Source organism: Chrysoperla carnea, chromosome 4 (assembly GCF_905475395.1).
Source record: "Chrysoperla carnea chromosome 4, inChrCarn1.1, whole genome shotgun sequence".
Lineage (NCBI taxonomy): Eukaryota > Metazoa > Arthropoda > Insecta > Neuroptera > Chrysopidae > Chrysoperla > Chrysoperla carnea.
The window spans coordinates 56,797,230-56,813,724 of NC_058340.1; the positions used below are offsets into that span (position 1 = coordinate 56,797,230).

Genomic DNA, 16,495 nt, shown 5'->3' on the forward strand with positions numbered 1-16,495 from the left:
GCATTTAAATAAGGCAGACAAATATTCACTATATAACGATCTATTAGTGTTTGAAATTTACTCGAATGCTGCTTTAGTGTTATTTATAGAAAAGTTTTTTAACTGAATTTCCAACTTATAGAATAAATCCCCCTTTTTCATAAAAGGTTAATAAGATCGAACTATTTTATCGAGATGTTTCAATAATCATGAACATGCATTTCTTCACTTGTTTCCCCTATTTCTATAAACTTTACAAAGAAAAATCACCCCAAATGAAAATATCAATTCTTAAATTTGTGTATTAAGTGAAAATCAACATAATAACATCGTAATTTAAAAAAATAACTAAGTTAATATAAAAAAAATTACATATTAACCTTTTTCGTACTCATATTCGAAGATATGTATTATGAATATGATGGAATTTCTATTTTAATATTCTACCGTATATTTACATATATCTATTCAGATAGGGTAAGCAGTATACGGATATAGAAAGTAATTCAGGCATAAATAATTGTATTTGCATTGAGCAATAAAGGTAAAACGAATCATCAACTATTATAGACATTAAATGATATAATCTTTCCCTAGCTTCCCTTTACTTGATTATTTACACATAATATGATTTTAGTCACAGAGGTACATTATACATTACACCAGAAGATTCGAGGCAGTATTAACTAAGGTAGCTCTCTAAAAAGTTGATACCTGCGTGTACAACCAATGCACAGAGTGACGACTAAAATTCGATCACTCAGTGTACACAAAGTTTAGAACTGTATTAATAGCGGTTTATGAGAAGGTGTATTATTTAATACAGTTAAACCTGAGTAAGAGAAACCTGAGTAAGCGAGAAAACTAACATTTATAATAAACTGGATAAGTGAGAATATTTCTCAAGTCCCAGACTTTGACCTTTCAAAAGCTCTATAAGAGAGAATCAAAAACCTATACAAGTGGCAGTTGTTTTTCTTACCCTGACCTCTATAAGCGAAAATTCAACATTTGCTATGTATGGCAATAAATTATACTTTTCCATGTTTATAACTATTTATTTCGATATTCTATAAGCTAGAAACAGATTAGTGAGAAATATCCATAAGCGAAAAAAAATTCACGGTCCCTCCGACTCTAACTCAACCTGGTTTAACTGTATTAGAATACTTGTCGGCCATTATATTCATATACTAATAATTAATAATAGAAAGTTGTTTAATAAGGTACATATTTTTTAAATTCCTGTCGTTTAGTAGAATATGACCACTCAAAGCCCACATGATAGCTGGTGCCTAGGATGAGCAGTATACATCTTGCCTCTTGGAGTTTTAAGAGAATATGTAACATATTTTGTCCCTGAACGTCCTCCTTTCGCCCGTCCAGGACACCAGGTATCTCGGTGACCATTCGTAACATTCAAGTTCAGTGGCTCAAAAAGATTATCATCGATATTCAGTTTCTAGTTTTTCCAGTTTTTCATTTCTCCTTCAATACTTTTTTTGTTCACAAAGTTTGTAGAATCTCTCACAAATCGAATGCAAAAAATCACATCCCGATCCGTCTTACTGCTCACAAAATCGACAGTTGACCCGTTTTTAGAGCTTTTTTTTTGTCTAATAATATTTATGCTATAAAAAAAGTCAATTAAAATTATGGAACTCTACTCAAACTCTTATTGACCAACAACTCTGTGTAATATTTTAAAACAATTAATTTGATAATTTAACTTTTGCCAGCGATTATTCATCGTAATTAACCTGCAGCTTTAATTAATTAATAGCTATACTATACGTACATGAAATTTTTATATTCAGCGTATTTTATGGTAAGTGTACCTTAAAGGTGTCAAGATTCCTTGAAAATATCCTATAACATAGTACATATAAATATATATTAAGGGCTTCTGTTCCAAAATGCTGTGAGTGTTTTTAGTGTTAAATATTGTTACAATCTGCTATGTGAAAATATTTTAAAACCATTTATAGAGAGAGATAATTTAAATTTTTTACTATCATTTTGTACTAAAACACCTTTATCCAATGCGGTGTGTATATATAAAATTTGATAATATATTTTGATAGTTAATATGTTTTGTACATTCATTAAATTTATTATAGGATATTGGGTTTTTTTAACTCGATTTTAGAATAAACCAATACTGACTTAAATCTAACCCTTTTTACTATCGGTTTTTATGTTCTAATTAAAATAAATTTAGAAGAGAAGAACCAAACACGATAAGTGCGTTGAAATTAATATAGTAAATGCATTAGTATTCTTATACTAATCGTTCAGTTTACATCTAAGCATAATCGTACCACGAGTATGACAGAGTTCATGCGTTAAGTAATGCATCTCAGTAAGAGGTATTATAGATGTTAAATGAAATTACAAAAGTATGTCTTACAACTCCAAGCGTCTTACAACTAACTCAACGCGCATCGAAGCTTTAACACATTTTTATAACACCTCTTACTTAGATGCATTGCTTAACGCAAGTATTCTATCATACTCGTGGTACTAGGTTTATTAAGTGTCTTGTATCACATGTATACCATATCTTAAATCTAAAGTGTGCCACCGAAAGTGAAACCGAAAGTGTGCCACTGATTTCTGACGAAGATATTCTTTATTCTAAGAAATTTTTTGAACGAAATTGTTTAGTTATTTTTTAATTAACAAATTGCTAGCTTAAAGTGTCCCTCTATCGCTTATCAAATAGGAAAGTAAATAATCATTTCTGATTAGAATTGTAAGATTAAAGTATGTACAGTCGATTCGTAATGACTGATTTCAACATTTTGAGATTCCCGACGGCACGATCTTAAAGTTTTTGCTTTCGGTTTCTATAAAGGATTTTAGACCACCCAAACACCTCTTCTAAAATCAAAAGTATATTATGGCACATTTTTTTGATTTAAGAGTAGGTCTTTGGATACACCAAGACCCTCTATGGAAACCACAAACAAATACTTTAAGAGTGTGTCATCTTCGTGTATTTTTATCTAAAAATAAACTTAATAGTACGCCTCCACCAAATCTGAATCCACACTAAATGACAAAGTCGTTAACATTTCATAAAATACCGTGCTAGAATAATTTCTTAATTATGCTCGAATTACAATGTTACATGCAAATTATTTTATTGACTTTCAATTTAAATTCACGTTTCGCGTTATAAGAAGGATTATTGACTTTTTAAAAGCTTACTTTTTAAAATACTCCGTGTTGAAATCTTTCTTTTCAACTTCTAAAATGTAGTTGTAACGCTTTACATTTTGAAAACTCAGAAGTTGTGGTCTAAAAAAATGGTTGGGAAGCCATTTAATTTATAGTGGATGATGTACTATCCATTGAAAAAATACTAGAATTATATTTATCCTGCAAATAAGTTTATGTTTGACAAAAAAAGTTATATTTAAGAAAAGTTTCATATGATATTCTAAAATTCAAGTATCTACCTTCTTAACTTAAAACGAAAAGAAACTGACTGTTATAAGTGCGGAAATGTTTTGACCACCCATCGTAAAATCCTAAAACAACGTATGTAAGAAAACCACATGGGAAAATCTTATGAAAATATTGTTTTTGTCTATAAATAAGTTTGTAGTCCGCATCTTTTATAAAAGTGTAAATAACATGGTATATACCTAAGGGTACTTCAACTTACTTAAAGTTTACCCATCATCAAAATATTATAACCTGATATTCAACAGTGATAAAACATTTTATATAAATATATATTTTTTCCATTCGGTTCAATTAATTCTGCATTATCATTGATTTGTTCTTCGATACTTTGCATAAATCAATATTATAATGTTTAATTGTATCACTTTTTATATTATGTTTTAAAATTGGTCCCTTTTTCTGTATTTTGTTTTGAAAATACCATAATTTACGTCATACAATGGGGTCAAAAAATGAAAATTTCCACTATATTGTTAGTGCAAGCAAAAATGAAGGCTGTTATACCTTGGATCAAATTTGACATTAATGGAACGTGTTTTGAAGCTTTTTTTTATGGAAATAATATACTCTTTTTGCGTCGTTCGAACATGCCTTTTTAAAGAATTTAAAAACTTCGACAATAGTATATTTATATTCTATTTATTTGCGATTTAATGTATGAGACAATTATGCAAAGTGAGTATCTCTACACGCTCTCTTCAAGATGGAGTTTTTACAGTTCATTGTAGAGCACGAAATCATGAGTAGTAAATGTGCTTACAAAAATGGAGTTTTTCAATAAAAAAAAAGTTTTTCAATATAAAATACTTTCCTGTGTATTAAAAATATTTGCTGGACTTTTTTCGAACCAAATGTTTTTTTTTTATATCAAAATTAGAGTTCAACAGATGAATGTTTGCTTGGAACAACACTTGATTATTGTATTTCTATGTAAATTTATGAGTTATACAAACATTTATTAAAAACCTTTTTACACGACTGTCAAGAAATGGTTATTATTTTCGTGCGTACCTTGTATGTATGTAGATATGTATATTTGTTTGTAAATTTCTTTATAACTTCGGCTATCTTCCAAACGGCTCAATGGATTTCAACATTTATGGTATCAATATATTTGTGTCAAAAACTCAATCGATAAAGTAATACGTTAAAAATCAACAAAATATATCGAGTAGGGTACCAAAAGAAAGGAAATTTAAAAGGGATTACAAAATATAAGCATATACTTATATATAAGTTATATGTTTAAATTTAATTAGGGATAATAAATTGGTTCAAATATATAGTATAAAAATAGGGTTTTTTTTATTGCTGGGACACTTAAAAGTCTAAAATAAAATTAATAAAAAAAATTCAAAAGCCCGACTGCGTTAAATAAAATCTGAAAAGAAAGAGTTCAAGTAGTTTACCTAGCGACTTAAACAGTCGGGACCCATTGAAAATCTAGACCGACTCAAATCTTTCCAATAATGGGCTGCGGCTGTTAAAGTCGTTATGTAAACTACTGAACTTGTTTCTTTTTTTGCAGTTTTTATTTAACGCAGTCGAGTTTTTGAACAGTTTTTTGGCAATTTAAACGGTAATTATTATTAGTATTATACTTAAAAATATAAAATATTATATACTCTTAACAGTAACGATGTGGAATTTACGTTTAGCCTTTTGAAAGATTGCTAAATGTATGATTGGTAACGAAAACAATAAAGGTTTGAAATCATTTTTCTTGGTCGCCATATGATAAAACAGACTTTTATCATATATGTTAAAAGTAATTTTATATCAATATCAGAAACATTAACTTTACAATGCACTGTGGGTTGTAGACTATAAATAGAGAGGTAATATCCAATTATTATATTTCAATGACACAGTGAATAAACTTTAATATACGGATTAAATTATACGTCTATAGAATTATATTTTCTATATATGATGCTGGATGTCAGTCATAACATTTAATATTATAGATAATTCGTCTTTGCGGTTCTCTGTCCATTAACATCTACTTAACTTTTTTCAAAATTTTATCTGAATATTATACATTATTCTCTATAGGACGATAAATCTGTCTTTATCGTTTTTAAAATGATTTTAAAATACAATTTACTTTTTATAAAAGTAACCTTATTTAAGGGTGCAAAACTAATCAGAATTTTTTTTGCTTCGAAACAATAAAAAGACATCCATTGACGATAAATTATCAAATTCACTTGAATTAATATCCTTCATATATTCGTAAATAAAGCTGAACACTGGTTAATGAATGAACTAATAAGTTAAATCGTTTTTATAGTACATGATCCAACTCTTTCATGAGTTTATCGACATCACTTTATCGTAGGGATTGATGCGTGATAAAATTGACTTGGTGATCCTTAAAAAAAGTTTATTTAACAGACGTGTTTTCTGTTCAATAAAGTTAATTTGCATATCTGTTTCTTGTTGTAGGTATAATAAGTTTTCGATATAGCGTCATTTTCATAATTTTCTTAACTCGATCTTTTTACTTGACAGAGATAACCGTTGATTTTTCAACAGGTTTCATCCAGTATACATATATTGAATAATGATCACATAGCAGCAAAGTTAGTCATAATTTGAAGGAATAACTTACATGTACCATTAGAGATCTAACGATGACCGCTGTCGACAATGTGACAAAGGTGTTTCGTAACGATTCATTACACAGATATATATGTGGGTTGTGTATGTATTATATGGGTAGCTACTCGGTTATACATGTTCAAATAATGCGATACGATCAATTACAATATTATATCGACGACCAACTGGACACTAGACCAACCGACCAACCGACTGACAATCAAAATCGTGTAATGTAATTGTAACTAATATTATAATTGTAAAAGTAATTTTACTGTCTGTATGTGTGTTTGTCTGTTACACCAAAAACCGCTGAACCAAATTCGATGATTATCGGTTAAGAGAAAGACTAGGGCTACGTCGGGGGAGTTCAGGTGGGGGCAGCTGCCCCCCTCTAGAGATTCCTAAGAATGAAATTCAAAGTAAACTCATTTGATTGATGAATGTAATTTTCTTCTGAAGTCGAAATTTATTTCAAATTTGAAGGATCAAATCGCATTTCAGGTAAATAAATGGTGATAAGTAGGTGTTATTTTAAATTAAACCATTTTTGCCTTTAAACCATTATCTCTTCTATATTTTAACTCGAATGACTTCAAAATTCAAATCAACAGAAAAATTCTAGATATATGTCGCAATCGCCAAAAGTGGGAAAAACAGAAGTACATTTTTTCTTCTATAAATGCTAAGATGCGGTGTTTTTCTTTCAGCGAGAAATCTCATGAAATTTCCTGTGATGTGAGTTCATGGCCGCACAATGATTCTTTAAATTAATTCATGATTACACACAGTGAGTTAATTGAATTGAATTATTATCGCGTTCGAAGCTGCTGAACAAAGCTAGTTCTATATATTGTTTAAATTATATCCATAATTGTTTTATTCGAACAGTTTATGCATGTATTAGACATTGACTTGTATTATTTGAAAACGTTGTGTTTCACATGTTCATAGAACCATTTTGTATGCAATCGAAATGCAAATTATTAGGGTTTCGTTTGTTTAAAAGAAAACATTCTTTATGGTATTTAAAAAAAATAGGAACGATGATACATTTGTAAGTAAAAAAATTGTAAGTGGTTAGTAATCGATTTTCTAGATTAGTTTCCCTTCAAAGAAGTTTCAACACAATTCTGCTGACAAAATTACCTTCACATTCTTGTTATTAATTATAATATTTTGTTATTGAAATGGGACTTTTGTCTTTGTACATTTTGGGGCATGAAATATTTACATAAAAGAAAGAGGGTACCGGAATTGACACCACTTAAAGCCACTTCTTTAACATTAGTTCAATACTCATATAAAATTTCAATCCTCGAACCTTGAATGTCGAAATTTGTCAATTCTTTTAGGATAACTAAGTTACATTTCTTAGTTATTTGTAATATAGTTCTAGCAAATATTTTTCAAAAATATTTACAAAGTTTGGTTTATATAAATGTAAATTTATTTTGTTTTAGGTTTCTTGGATAAGAACTAAAGATTTACACATATTAACATCAGATATACATCAATATACATCTGATACACGTTTTGAAACAATGCATCCATTAAATTCAGATACATGGGCACTTAAAATAAATGCAACAAAGCTAACAGATTCTGGTTTTTATGAATGTCAAGTAAATACTGACCCGAAAATAAAATTTCCAGTTGTATTAACAGTTATAGGTAAGTTTTTAAATTCAATGACTTTTGTTTTTAATGCCTCAAGTTTTTATTAATTTTCTTGTAATGGATATTCCAGACATATCGAAAGTAGACTTATTTTCTATAGTAAGTAAAAAAACTTAGTTTTGAGTATCTTTGAATTATTAGGAGATAACCACCATCGAAAAAGCATTCCTTGAAAATTTTCATTCCTGACCTACAAACTTTTACAATCTTCTCAAATATAAAATCTAACGAATCATTAATCGTCTCGTTTATTTTGAAATGTTAATATATTTGTTTCAGTTTTCCAGCTTATATTTGAGATTCGTCAATACTTAGACATAAATAATTAATTCAAAACAATTTCAAGAATATAAAGTAGCAATCATTGTCACTGTGTTGCACTCGGGGGAAGTATTGGCTTACAGAGAGCTACTAAGGATTATTCTAGATTCAATATTTTTAAAACTACATAGAAAGTATATATTATATTAAAATATATAAACAATACTTTATCATTATTTACGTCCTCTGTAATTAATTTAAAGGGAATTTAAGGGATACTAAAATTAAACTTTAAATCTTATATTTTAAGTTAAATTTGTATTGCTTTTAGTTACAACTTGATTTATCCAATTCTAACTTGTTAATATATTAAATGCAAAGATTTATTTATAATCTATCGAAATAAAATTGACTGTTACGTAATTAGTGTAAAAGCGATTAAGTCTAGTGTCTCATATCTGGCATTCTATTCATTATTATGTGATGATGTTTATGTCGTTGGACTTGTCCAAGTTTTATCTTGAAACCCATCTCTGTCAAAGTATACGCTACGATTGATAGAAAAAAAAGTTATTCATGTTCAAAGTCAGACATTTTTTCGTGAGTTTCTCTTTATGACAGTTTGTATTTCTAACCTAATTTGCACCATCACGGATGAACAGTGATGTTTACGAAAACATTAAACACGAATTGTTTATTTTTTTAAAAAGAGACATTTTTTTTCATTTAAACTTTTGTTCTTCCTCTAACAGTTTAAAAAATGGGTTCTACGGACCCAAGGCCCAATTGACCTATGTTGCTCATTTACGAATTTGACCTTACTTTTTACGCCCAAAGGACGCTTGTTATCTCTTGAAGAAGAAAGTTCACGAAACAATTTTTGACTTTGAACACGAATAACTTTTTTTTCATCAATCGTAGGGTGTACTTTGACACAAATGAATTTAATGATCAAACGCAGGCAAGTCCAACGACAACAAAGGCATCAAATTTGAATAAAAAGAACGCAAGATATGAGCTAAAACGTGAAAAATGTCATTTTCCAGGGTGGAATCGGCTTTAAGGCCTCCAACCAATCCCCTATTGAGAATAGAATGAAATAAAAAAAATAAAAAGACTAATTTGAGAATGGTTTATAATGATTTTAAAACATCGATGATGTAAGATACAATTAGTGCTACACCAACAGCATTTTTAGTTTATAAGGATTAAATTGGTTAATACTCTGTGCAAAATCATATCGTATGCAATAAATTCTAATGTTATATACTATAAAGGCCAGATGTAAGGAAGGATTGGAGTGGTCTAAGGATGGTGTGGGAATATAGGGAGCTAGACAATATCGTTTCTATAATATATACATACATACACTATACATGTTAAAGTAAGCACAATTCACATTTATATGTTTAGATTCTGATCAGCTACATGATTCACCATATAAGACACGATCCTGGGGCAGTGATAGTAAAATAGCAAGAATATCAGGACCGCGTGAACAATATGTACGCGTTGGATCAACAGTCACGTTTACATGCGAAGTGTCCCCAATGGACAAGAGGAACACAAATACTGGTAGTGATAATGATAGTTATTCTCCTTCTTCTACACTACCTTCAAGCAGTAATTTTACCAGTTTAATGGCAACATCAACAATATATCCAAGAATTCGGCATGCACCTATTGTTTGGACACATCAGGGACGATTAGTTTCATTTCAGGTATGTTAACAGTGATACATGAATATAATTTTATACAAACATAACATGATGCTTGTATTTGAAATGTTCATGATATTAATTTGCTACATACATGTCTCAAGAGTGATTTGATTAAACTTGTTAAATCTACAAAAAACTATTTGATTTCTGTCCGTTTTGATTCTCTTTGGAAGTTTTGATTGTTCGAAAGATTCGGGCTATAGTTGGTTAAAATCTTTATTTTTACTTGGATTTGTTTAGCGAGATTTGAAGAAAACGATGTGGTAAATAAGTTCAAAATCATATCCGGAATAGTTTTTAGCTTTATCCAACTCTGGAAAGAAGCAGGATAATATATTTGATCGATTATTTATACACTTATGCAAGGCATTGAATACTGTGCAAAATTTTTCAGTCAAACACTCGTCAGAATTTTCATGCATCGTTTTAAAATACACGCTTACTTTAAAATAAATAGACCCTCATCTCCTAAACTTTTTTTAATGCCTTCATAAATTTTGTTTTTATTGAGATTGATGGACCTAATAAATTAATTTATTATCGCAAAACATTGGACAAGAAATAATATCCCTTGCAAATCTAAATTCTAAATTGAAATGCATTAAAGTAAAATTAACATTCCGTTGAGTTTAAAAAGAAAAACCAACGTTTCTTTGAAGCCTCTGGTTGGTTTAGGTTTCACTAAGCCATTTTAATTGCATTTATCATACCGTAAATTGTCTACTGTTTTCTACGTTTAAAATATTTTGATTAATACAGTTTTCTTGGTGTAAATATGGTATACATTTCAATATTTTCTATAATAAATTTTCCTTACATTAAAAGAGCGTGTATCAATTCATTTCATTCATCGGAAATATGAAAATAAATTTCTGATACTTGAAAGACGACTTTTGAGCTCCAAGTAGAGCAATAACTTGTACTTCAATTAGTTTTTCAAGTTTATCCGAAAACAAATCAAGAACACGTTAACTTTGTTATTTTTAGACTCAAATAGCGTTGGTTGGGTTAAATCAAGACTCGTAAATCTTGAGCAATCCCTTTCAGAAAAGTTCATCATAAGGGATGGTGGTGGAAATGCTCCACAAGTTGGACTTATCATCAGAAAATAAATATTGGACGCTAGTTAAAACTTTGGTAAGACAAGTCTTGTCTCACAAGACTTGTGAGACTTTGGTGAGACAAGTCTTGTCTTCAAAAATGAACTGATTTTAGGGTCTACAACGTACGTTTTTGGATTTGTGTCGTAATGACTTCTCATAATCAATAGTGCTGAATTAGCCGCCAAAAGTTATTTTCTGTTGGTTCATGTCTCAGCTAAGATTATTTATAATGATCAAATAAAAAGGTGGGAGTAATTGGTGGTAACATGTTTTTTATGTTAAACATTATTGACAAGAATGTAATAATAGAGTATTTTTATTTCGAAATCTAAAAGTATCATTTCTAAAAACATTTAAAATGAAATACATTGTATTTAAAAAATAATTTTTTATTGTTTTTAACAAAAGAAATTTTTATTGTATCTCTGCTATAGTAAATTTCAATTATTTTACGATTTTATATTTATCCTTACAGAAACTAAAGAAAGGATGTGATATTCCTCTATATATTATATTAATAAACAATCATTTTCATATACTTTTGTCTCTTTGTATGTACATTGTTCTCTTGGCATTATATATTTCAATTTATTTACGCAAATTGATTATTTATTCCTATATTATGATTATAAATATGCACTTTATTTTTATAAGAAATTGGAAATAATAATTTGGTTTTCGTATTCGTTAGATACTAAGAGATTGAAACCGTCGATAGTAATCCGGAAAATCTATATTTCTTTATAGTCTAGAGTACAGAGGGGGGTATGGCTTCGTTACTAACACACTCACGACACTTCCTGAGTGGCTTCATTCCAGTGTAGCCTACAACATTTTTATTTTATAATTGGGAAAATCAATAATGACGTTAGCAGTCAATATGACATTCATAAACTGGCTTAAATCGATTAAGCTATTTAGTTTTATGATTAGATATTGCACACACTCTATTCCTTGAAATCAAAAGCTCATGTGGATCCATTCTTTTGGCTACTTGCCTCATGGGAAATAAACTTTTTCCTCACTAATTGCTATACACATAGTCATATCTTTCAAGAAACTGAATAATTGACAAAGGTAGACTTGCGGACAAAAAAATGCGATATTCTTTATATATCAGATATATTTGTATACAATTATCCTTTACCGCAAGATACATTGTCCTTTAAGCTACAGTTACTGACCCTATAGATTTTTTAAAATTATTTGGAAGTGAATTCGAGTAAAGTTATCATTGGTCAAATACGTGAAATGGTTTCCAGATTACCTACTTCGTTTGTTTTATAAAATTATCTAGAATAAAAAAGTTGGTTCTGTATCGTAACATATTTCGCCTTGTAATATTTACAACAACAGTACTTTCTTTATGACAATACGTAGCCACCTATTTTCCGAATCCTTTCGACTAAAACCTGGTCGTAAATGATCTTACTTTTATGATTATTCATTACGAATTCCAGGAAATTTTACCTTGGTATTATTACACGTAACAACTATTGCGTATATAATTTATAGGTCATACAAAGTAACTATTTCATTAAAAAATAATAGAATTTAATTATTTTTGATAAGAGTGAGTACCTACCTAATTTATACTCTGATTTAAATATAAAATGATAAATAAAAAAGTTTCTTTTGTAGAATATCATGTAATAAATGAGAATACTTTTAATTTATTCCAGGCAGCAAGAGGTGGTATTTCTATGGATACCGATTACAGTGATATGATTTCAACAAGTCGTCTGACTATATCAAGGGTGACAACAGAGGACGCTGGAGACTATACATGTGTACAAGGTGATACTAAACCAGCTACTGTTATACTAAAGCTTGAAGAAAGTGAGTATTATAAAAAATATACGGGCTTTATGTTAAAGGAAAAACTTTAGACTTGTGGTTGAAATTATTTGTACCTTATTTTCAACTTTGAGGATGAATTATATTTTAACTTCATGAGTAGGTATAGACAAAAAATCGAAAGGAAAGTTATTAAACCACATTTTTAATTTTCGATATTTTGAAAATTACTCCAGATATCGAAAAAATTTTATTTTTACTTATCGTCTTATATTGTCAAGTTCATAATTCACCATCAAAATTGAAAATAAATATTAATTTTTAAATTTGTGCCACCACTTTCGGGCTCATACATCCTTAATTAGTCGGGCAAAATGAGCTTTTTTGTCTCAATAACAGATTAAGCTTAATAGATTATGGTTTAAACAGTTTTTTTTTTTTTTTTTTTTTTTTTTTTTTTTTTTTTTTTTTTGCAATTTCTACCGAGTTTTGGAGAAATTTATGAAAACATATCATCCATCTATCGTTTTCCCAGAAGACCAATATTAATTATGCCTACTTTTGATGTCATTTATTCATTCAAATAATCGGGCAACCTATCTTAAAATTTTCATAATTGATTTAGACTGATTTGAATTGAACTGGCGCACGTATATCCTTAATCAATACGTTCCAGGATATCAAAATAAAAGTCGCTGCCAAAGTTAGGCTTGATTCTAAGTTTTTGTTAAAAAAGATTTTTTCTTATCCCGGGGAACTGTTCACAAATAATCACTATTTTTAAGTATTAATGCTTGGGCCATAAACCACAATAATTTTATAGATTTATAAATTCTACTTTCACAATATACATGTCAAGTAGTATTTCTAATCTCATAAAAAAGTATTATATAAAACATTTTTATTATTTTACTCGCTGACCCGACGATATTTGTACCGCTTAACAGTCGATATAGCGCAATACAATCCATAGGCTTCATTTTTGTATTTGACTGCCTTACAATATTGGCAAACTGAGTTCATAGGTCCAATAGAAACACAGTTGTAGGCAATGTAATCAATTGAAATATAGTAACATAAAGAAGCTCGATTCAAACTTGCACCATTATTAGTCGAATTCGCTTCACGTTTCTGTCTGAACCGGATTCTTTAACGTGTACTACGATCTTCACATTCCAAGGTAGTACGATTAGATTGATAATTAATTTCATTCGTTGCATTTCGGGTTCTTCTGCCTAAATTTGTCCGCGCCTTATAGGATGTATATTTAGTAAGTCACAAACACACAACACTTTTTTAATTTTATAGAAATTTGTAGCTTTTAGATTTAGTAGATGCACAGCAAAGAGAAGTTTACATTTCAATTGACATTTTATCACAGACAATTTACATTTTACCATAGACAATTTGTTTTTTAGTAATGTTACAATAGTATAACTTTATGGTATGATATTAAAGTTCAAATTGACTTTTAATTATTATTACGAATCTTTTGTATGGGAATATAGAAAAGAGTTGTTTTTAGACTTTTTCAGGCAATTTTTTAATTTTTTCTCTCCGTAAGAACTATCCTCTTACTTCAATGAATATTATAAAAAAAGAATTAACGAAATCGGTTCAGCTGCTCTCGAGATTTGCGTTTAACAACACATTCAGCGATTAATTTTTATATTATAGATAAATTCAATACAATATAAACTGGAACAAAAAAAATTGACATGATATTACGCTTTATCGTTACATTCCTTACCTTTATTTCCCGTCAATATAAAGTATAAAAATATCTTTTCCCTATACAAAAGTTTTTAAAAAACTTCTCATACTTATATAATATGCGAGTGAGTACATTTATGTAATGTTTGTTGTTTACAATTATTTCACAAGATTTTCATTTCATGATAAAGTAATATATAAAAGTTTTTGGCAATATGTGAAGGTAATATATTATATTGTTTGGGTTACTCTATCACAAAACCTTATCAAAATATATCATTCAACAATACCATTCATTTCTTTGCTATTTTGTGTGTGTAAATTTTTCGGTTCTCTTACACAGTGATTATTTGGTTTAGGTGAAAATATTTATCGAAACTGAAAAGACAACAATTTTCGATGACCTTAAAATATGAGGGTCTAGAAATTAGCAAAAAACAATTGAAAATAAAAGGATATTAAGAACCTAAAAATTAGTCTTATTTTAAAATTTCAGAACAACAGGTGAATTTTAAAAAATTAAAAAAAAAAAAAAAACCGACAAATGCGATTTAATCCTTGTAAACCGATTTTTGAAAACTAAACTATAAATGTTCTTAATCAAGTAGGTTCAACCGTTTAGGGGCTACGATGCCACTGAGAAACATACAAACGTACAGATAAACACTTTAAACTTATAACACTCCTTCTTAAATCAATATCAAAATGATGGTCACGGACATTAGATAAGACGAAAAGGATACTTAGAGAGCTGTCATTTTTTAGGGACAAATTTTTGAAATATTTTAATTGAAATTGAAATATTTGAGTTGACTTTGTTCTTTTGAATTATTGTTTTGAAATACCTAATTATTTTACCATTTCGCTTTTCGAAATGAATTGAGCCAGGTTTATTTGACCATTCATTTCCATAGTTTTTATTTATATGTTCAAAACATGCCTTTTCCAAACTGAATCGAATTCGAAAATCAGATTCAATTTTTGGAAACGGAAACCTAAACTCGCACTGGAAACATAGATAAGAACACTCTCCGTTAAATTACCTTTCAAATGAAACCAAAAAAATTAAAATCGGTTCATCCGTTCAGGCTCTACGATGCCACAGACAGACACACGCACACATAACGGTCAAACTTATAACACCCCTTTTTTTTAGTTCGGGGGTTAAAAATCAAAAATTACAATTCACAATACAATTTACAATATGGCATCTCCTCCCAAGTCTATTGAAATATGAAATGCCTTACAATCCGCATTTTAAAATGTAATTAACTCTCCCAATAAAATAATTTTTACATTTTGACTGCAGATACTAAAAGTGTATGCCTGGAAAACTTTTTTGGACATCTATAATTTTTTTTATATGCAAACGCTTCTAGCATATTTTTCTAGATCATTCCAAATTCAATGAATTATCACACGTATTTTTACGAACACTATTTCTATATTTCACCAATTTGAACTTGTTAACTAGAATATCAGTAAGTTTATGTCATAGTTGACGGATCAGCCTATATGTAGGTCGCATTTTTATGTGGTTTAACCGTTTATCATTCATCTTAATTTTAACATTCCTATTGTAACCGTATGTTTACTATTTAAATACTTCTTTTTGTTTTATTTTTTATTGTTATATTGCCAAAAAATTATCAGTAGTTTTTTCATTCTTTATTTTTCAAAAAACAAACTTTTAAAAATAGAAAAATCATATATTAACTCAAAATTATTTATTAAAAATGTTATAATAGATTCCATTTTAGAGTACTGAATACACTAGTTATACCATGTATATATGAAATATATCATAGTATATTAAGTTTAGTCCCGAGTTTGTGATGATCAAAAATATTGATGCTACGAACAAAAATTTTGATATAGATGTTCAAAACATCACCTAATCCATTTCCGGTTGTCTGTTTGTCTGTCCGTCTGTCTGCTTGTCTATCCGTAAGCACGATAACTCAAAAACGAAAAGAGATATCAAGCTGAAATTTTTGTAGCGTGCTAAGGACGTAAAGAGTGGGTTTGTAAATGAGCAACATAGGTCAATTGGGTCTTGGGTAGGATCCAATCTTGTAGACCGTTGTAAACCATCTTGTAAACCGTTACAAAAATTTAAATGAAAAAAAGTTTCTTATAAAAAAATAAGTACAACTTTTGTTT

At 29.0% G+C, this 16,495-nt stretch overlaps 1 protein-coding gene across 2 annotated transcripts in view; it reads left to right on the plus strand.

Annotated features, from left to right (window-relative positions):
• The window catches only part of LOC123297577, a 161,006-nt gene that overhangs the window by 132,242 nt on the left and 12,269 nt on the right, over positions 1-16,495 (plus strand). For both annotated transcript variants that reach the window (XM_044879300.1, XM_044879301.1), the window contains exons 3-5: positions 7,521-7,731; positions 9,412-9,719; positions 12,505-12,661. In XM_044879300.1, coding sequence (XP_044735235.1) covers positions 7,521-7,731; positions 9,412-9,719; positions 12,505-12,661 — 676 coding nt within the window. The remainder of the gene's footprint in view (positions 1-7,520; positions 7,732-9,411; positions 9,720-12,504; positions 12,662-16,495) is intronic.